Source organism: Prunus persica, chromosome G6 (assembly GCF_000346465.2).
Source record: "Prunus persica cultivar Lovell chromosome G6, Prunus_persica_NCBIv2, whole genome shotgun sequence".
NCBI lineage: Eukaryota > Viridiplantae > Streptophyta > Magnoliopsida > Rosales > Rosaceae > Prunus > Prunus persica.
This window is the reverse complement of record NC_034014.1, coordinates 5037412-5044646: the sequence shown is the minus strand read 5'-3', so window position 1 is coordinate 5044646 and position 7235 is coordinate 5037412. Positions and strand designations below refer to the sequence as shown.

The 7235-nt window shown below is 35.5% G+C and overlaps 1 protein-coding gene across 1 annotated transcript; it reads left to right on the top strand.

The window, feature by feature from the left end:
* Window positions 4042–6971, top strand: LOC18775372 (scarecrow-like protein 14). Its single transcript, XM_007208145.2, has one exon. The coding sequence runs from the start codon at window positions 4528–4530 to the stop codon at window positions 6646–6648; it is 2121 nt and encodes a 706-aa protein (XP_007208207.1). The 5' UTR covers window positions 4042–4527; the 3' UTR covers window positions 6649–6971.

Sequence of the window (7235 nt, the reverse complement as noted above, 5' to 3'; positions counted from 1 at the left end):
TTGATCAGTTGTTTTGTTCACAAGTTTTCTGTTGTGTTGCTCAGTTTTTTTTTGGGTATGAATAGCATCTCTACTTTATTGTGCTAATGCATAAAATTACTTCCAGAATTTCTGAATTACTTCCCAAGCTACTGACTCTCTGACTATCTTTGAAAGGGGGTTCATAATCCTTGTGAAATTTTCTCGGATGTTTGTTACGGACAGTTGTGGCTCTGATTTATTGGTCTCTGTTCTTGTTTTCACTTTCATACTAAAATCTTCTCACTGAAACTCACTGGGCATTTGCCCCTCTTTTCTTTTAACCTTTTGGTCGTTGTTTCAAAATGTTGCAACATTAGGCGTACCGTCAATTTTGTCAAATTTTCTGTCAAAATTCATATCGTGCGATTTTGAAGGGGGTAATTTTGTCACTCTACTTATTGTCGTCCTCCTCTCTTCTAGTTTTAATGGATGCTGCAGGTGCATTGGCTGCTCTAGATAAGATATGCATGAGTGAGATTTAGGCCCTCCTCCGTAGGAGCCTGGACTGTCATTTTCTGTCATTTGTTGTTAGTTATGGGAAATATTTTCTTGGCAACTTGGAGATAGGTTGCCCCCACAGTGGCGGACTCAGAAATTTTTTTAGCGGAGGTGCAAAATTGATTAAGTATGAAAAATGGTTTTTCGGAATAATCATTTTCTAAAGATAATTTTTGGCGGCTTTTATTCCTTACACATCAAATAAGAAAACTTGATTTTATGGAATTTTAGTATGAAGTATATATTGACTTAATGAGCCATCATTTTTAGCCTAAATCGTATTTTGCACTAAAACTAATTTTTCATATTTTGATTTGGTAGGAATTTGATTTTCTAGTATTTTTATTTGAATACAAATGGGGGTACTTCCTTATTTACATTGTAAACTTAAGTAAATATCTTTGTTATATTTACTTAAATGTTGAAAATGGAAATAAGGTAATCTGTACACCAGTTGAGCAAATGGGCAATTTGAAGCACCTACAATGGTTTTTCCGGCGAGAGGAGGTGCAGCTGCACCTCTTTGCCCCTTAATGGATCCGCCTCCCCACCTGTACTATAAAGTCGGTAAAAAAGAAATGGCATATTGTCTTTTCTGATTGACAATTAATTCAAGCTCAACAGAAGATTAAGAAAAAGCTATATATTTTCTGAGAAAGCTATATCATTATGAGAAAGCAATTTTTTCTGAGAGAGAACTGAGATGACCCAAACCTACGGAGATGATGATGTTCAGTGTTCACCAACACAAGTTTATTTGCTTGTGCAGTTGGAGACTTCCATTCAAAACATTCTCTTTTGATTCTTATAACAGTGTGTAAAACCCTTCTTGTGCATTGCTAATAACATTTTCGAAGGACCAGCTAAATGATGCTCTTTAACTAAAATCGTGTTTGTTTTCGTACATGTATCTGTTAGCCACACATTAATATGAAACCTGTATAGCCAATCTTCGTTGTTGAAACAAGTAAAAACCCCTTATTATTAATTGGTCCATGAAAGAGCTTTCTCCTCTAAGATATAGTTTTGTCCAAAAACGTCTCTTGGCATAGGAATATCTGTTTCTTCTCTAAGCAGTGGTCTTTTGTTATGCAGAAATATACACCACTTGATTCTTGAAGGAAGATCAAACTTTGTCCAAACTGCATGGGCTTTAATGGGTTTAATACATGCTCAACAGGTCAGTTCATGATTTAAAAAAACTTTCTTAGTTAATTTCATTCATCTTGCATTAATTCTCACTTCTCTCTTAAAAGAAAAAAATGTAGCAGGCAGAAAGAGACCCCGTGCCTCTCCACCGCGCTGCGAAGCTGTTAATCTCGTCTCGGATGGAGACCCGTGGGTTCCCTCAACAGGTAACTTTCTAAACTTCTAGCTCATTAGTTTCTCAGAAGGAAAATAAGTAAATATACAAGTAAAGATTATTGCTAGAATATGAATGCTCTGATGCCTAATTCAGCTTCCATTTTCTCAGAAAAATGACTTGTATGGAAATGACAGGTGCTTTCTATAAAAATTGCATGTAACAATACTTTCCCGTTAATGGCTCTTGCAGAATACTCTGCATGCATGTTCTCCACTGCCTTCTGGAGGTGTTTAATTAATATACAACCCAAGATTAAGTCCACACAATTATTTAAGATAAGTAAATATAATTCATTACAATTTATTAAGTAATTTATGAAATTAATTAAAATACTCAAATACTAATTATTCATTCCATAAAGTATAATTAAAATATAAATAATAAATAATAAATAATATAATTTTTAACTAAGCAAACTAATTTTGTAATAGGAGAATGATAGATAATGAAGAAGATGAACCAAATTCATATGTGGATCAATAAGCAAAACAAGGAGATCACTTAACCAATAGGTCTTTTGACAACAAATCACATGTTAAAATCTACCTCAAGGCGCACTCAATTAGCTAAGTTTAGGTCCGGTTATGTCATACTAATCGTATATTGAGATCGAAATTCTAATCATAAAACCTATACTTTTAAAAATATATTGATATTTAATAAGTATAGTCACGCGACTGTACTCTTTAAATATTAATATATTTAATATAGCGGCACGACTATACTGTTAAAGTATATAGCCGCGTGGCTATACTAAATATATTAATATGTAAGCCTTTTTTAATTACTTTAATTAGTAATTATATTTTAATTATTATTGCTTTAGTAAATAATTAGCATTTAAATATTGTTCTAATTTTCTAAATTACTTAATAAGTAATAATTACGTATTTTAAATTATTTTATAGACTTTTTTTTATTTAAATTTTTTATATACAAAATTAGTTTGTTTAGTTTAATATTTGCAATTAAGTAATATCTTAGCCTTATTATTTAATTATATTCATGAGTTTTTATTTAATTAATAATTAGTATTTAAGTATTTTAATTAATTTCATAAATAATCTTAAATAATTATATTTACTTATCTTAAATAAATTTGTGGACTTTAAAATTATTTTCAATTTCCTTAAAAATAGTATCAATTATTAGAATTTTTTTAGTATTCCAAAAATAGATTTGATTAAAATTACTTTTAATTTCTGAATATATTTTAAAAAGAATGGTAAAAGTACACTTGGATTAAAGTAGTGATGGTAGATGCTCTAATGAGTTTAGATTATTTCCACACAAAAAAGTGATGAGTTTAAATTTCCTTCCATAAGAAAAACAGAACAAATAGCCCCCAATATAGAAAGTCTCGTGAATGTTGTGGTGGAACCAACTTTTGTTGTTTAAAATTGTCAAGTTTGATGAATCTTGGTCCACCATAAGACAATTCTCTTTTTATTGTTGTTGGAGAAACACAATGTTTTGACTAATTGAGCCGCCAGTCACTGTCCAGACTCCAAACAACATCACCCATTTTTGTTTGCTATCATTATAAAACTTTATTTTAATTGCATTTAATTTAGATAGCTACTTTGCTTTTGTCTTTGTCATCTGGATGCTTTCTGTAGAGAATTTTTTTTGGTAACCATGCTCTTTGTATAAAACCAACTTCCTTGGACAACAAATTTGGGTAAACGTCTCAATCTCAAAGATGGTCTTATTTGGACCTCCCCCAGCAGGAAAATTCAATATATATGCTCATCCTGCCAATGGGTTCCACATCTACCACATCACTACAGTAGTGGTGGTGGCGGCTTCCCCTTCCCCATGGCATCCAGGATCGAAATTCGGTGGGTTATCTTTCCTCCTAATATATATATTGGTGAGTGTATCTTAGCAAAAAGAAAAAGAAAAAGAAAAAGAAAACCACAATTGCAAAGGGAAGACTAAAACAAGATGGGGACTTGTCAAAGTTATAATAGAACCAACATGTGATGTTTGATTTAGGAGATAAGCATGAGAAGAGAGGAACTGCCAGAATTATATATATATAATTTCCATTTCACATAAACCAACTTGTCAATCTTCAGTCTTACCGACATTAATTTGAACAGAGAACTATAATGGGAACTCAGAAAAATAGGTTAAGAACTTTGTCGGTTTGTTTGTGGTGTACATCTTGAATGGATGGTCCTCTTGACTCTTCCACAAACTTGAAAACACTAGATGTCAAAACTTCATTGGTTATACTATGTAGTTTTTCTTTTTGTCATAATCCTATGTGGTAGAAAAGTGGCAGCTGGCTTTGTCCCACTTCAACAAGGCCTTCCCAGAAGGTTCATTGCTATGAAGATCGATCTCCTCCAGCTTCTGTTATTCTCAGAGGAAAAGCATATTCTCCCATGCATATACCCGTCCAGAGTCCATTAAAGCTGTCTGGTAATTATGATTTTCTTCAGGTCTGAGGTACTCTCCTATATTTCTTAATTATTCCAGAGGTTTCTGCATTTTATTCAATCATTTTCAATAGTCATCACATGAGATTCCAATATTCATTTCAATTTGCTTTCTATTCCAAAATTTCATATCACAGTTGGGTTTCTTGAAAAAATAAAAATCTGACCAGGTAAATTGGTTGATAGATTGTTTTTATGGATACCCTTCTTGAAAGATATTATCTTTCCATGGAAAGATTTAATTTTGGGCATGGCTCAGCTTCACTCTATTCTAATCAGAATCTTGTAAATGGGTTCCAAGTAAATCAAGAATCCACCAGTCCAGTTCACCTTTCAACCAATTTGGACCACCCTAGTGATTCAAGTACTTCTTTGAGCTCTGGTTCTGATGGAGATACTGTTGACTTTAGTGATTACAATCACCCTGTGCTTAAGTACGTAAGTGATATTCTTCTAGAAGAAGACCTGGAGGGTAAGACCTGCATGTTGCAGGACTGTTTGGCCCTCCAAGCTGCTGAAAAATCTTTCTATGATGTCCTTAATCAGGAGGACCCTCCTTCACCCAACCAACTCCCTCTTTCTGTGCACCAAAGCTTTGAGAACTCAGATGATGATTCCCCACGTAGTTGTCATAGAAGTAATGGCTCTATTGCTCCAAACACAGACTGGGTTTTTGATCCTTCAGAAACCTCAAATGTCCAATCTTCTCTTGTTCAGTCTCTATCAGATGCTGGTTTGGTTTCAGATTCACTTTCTGAGATTGGGCATTCTGGAGGGTTAGGGGAAGCCAGCAAGTTCCTTCCAAATGTAAAACTGGAGGGGAACCGGTTAATGCCTCCTGGTCTTGATCAGTGGCCTTCAAGTACTAACATACTGATGACAACGCCGGACAATGATGGCTACAACTCAACAAATGGATCAAAGGGAAAGAAAAATCATCAAAGGGAGGATGCTGATTATCCAGAAGAAGGCAGAAGCAACAAGCAGCCAGTTGCTTTTGCTGACGACTCTGAGCCGCAAGAAATGTTTGATGAGGTATTACTTTGTCATGGGAATCATGAGTTTGAGTCTTGTTCTCCTGATGAATCTTTGATAGCTGAGGGAAGTGGGAAGTTGCAGCGCAACAAGCAAAAGGGGTCTAAAACAGCGCGTTCAAAGAAACAGAATAACAACTGGGAACTAGTAGATTTGAGCACACTGTTAACTCAATGTGCACAAGCTGTGGCAAGCTATGACCAAAGAACTGCAAGTGAACTACTCAAGCAGATTAGGCAGCATTCTTCCCCGTATGGTGATGCTAACCAGAGATTAGCTCATTACTTTGCGGATGGCCTAGAGGCACGCTTGGCTGGAGCCAGAACTCCATCATACTCTTTCCTTGTTAGTATGCAGATATCAGCTGCTGAAATCTTAAAAGCTTATGAGGTATTTGTTACTTCATCCCCTTTCAAGACGGTGTCACATTTCTTGGCGAACAAAACAATTCTGAAACTAGCAGAAAAAGCAACTAGGCTTCATGTTATTGATTTTGGCATTTCTTATGGTTTCCAATGGCCCTGCTTTATCCAACATCTCTCCAAGAGACCGGGTGGACCTCCTAAGCTTCGTATCACAGCAATTGAGCTTCCCCAACCAGGTTTCCGACCTACAGAAAGGGTTGAAGAGACGGGGCGTCGCCTGAAAAAATATGCTGAGAGATTTAATGTCCCATTTGAGTACAATGTCATTGCTCAGAAGTGGGAAACAATCCAATTTGAGGATCTTAAAATTGACAGAAATGAGGTGATTGTGGTCAATTGTATGAACCGGCTAAAGCACATGCCTGATGAGACAGTGATGGTGAACAGTCCAAGAGACATTGTCCTAAAGTTGATCAAGAAAATTAATCCAGACCTATTCATTCATGGGGTTGTCAATGGGACATACAATTCACCCTTCTTTGTCACACGGTTCAAAGAGGCACTCTTCCACTTCTCTGCACTGTTTGATATGTTTGAGGCCAGTGTTCCTCGTGAAGATGAACGGCGGCTGCTGTTCGAAAAAGCTGTATATGGTAGGGACATATTGAATGTCGTAGCGTGTGAGGGACTGGAAAGAGTTGAAAGGCCTGAGACATACAAGCAGTGGCAGGTTAGGAATGTGAGGGCTGGGTTCAAGCAGCTCCCACTAGACCAAGAGCTTTTGAAGAGAGTGAAGAGAATGTTGAAGTTTATGGGTTATCATAATGATTTTAGCATTGATGAAGATGGCCATTGGATTCTGCAGGGATGGAAAGGAAGAACCATTTTAGCTCTTTCCTTCTGGAAAAAAGCCTAGATCACTATTAAATCTTTAGTCTATTTGCTCTTGAATTTGTCCTTTAATCTTCCTTCCATTGACGAAGTTGTGTTTACCGTATTGTGATGTTGTAATGAGTTGATTGTTAATTTATTCATTCATCTTTCCAATGGGAGCTTGATCTAGGATTTGTAATATTTTGATCCAAGTTGAAGCAGAGCACTAATTGATATGGATGATCAAATGCAGTTTGTGGTACATACGTTTACCCAATTTGCGGCTCTAAGTAGGGTTTCTTGGCTAATGCCCATATTTAGCTTCTAAATCTTGTTGTACATTCATTTGTAAAGGCTTTGCTTTTATGATTCTCTTTGACTTGTGTTTATAATGAAAATTTATATATCCAACTTCATTTCCAATAAAAGATTGTGTGTATTTGATCTATCGCCCACAAGACCCGTTTCATATCTTCTTTACACATTCGAACAAACAAACGAAAAAAGACAAAATAAAACAGTGCAAAAGAAAAGAGTAAACAAGACGGCTTTTTTGAATTTGATGTTTTACTTTTATTTTTTTGAATCTGACGGTAGTTTTTGATCAAAGAGATGATCAGTGGGCATGGC

Excerpts from the sequence above, each read along its gene's own strand:
- LOC18775372 (XM_007208145.2), top strand. The coding sequence starts at position 4,528 with ATGGATACCCTTCTTGAAAGATATTATCTTTCCATGGAAAGATTTAAT.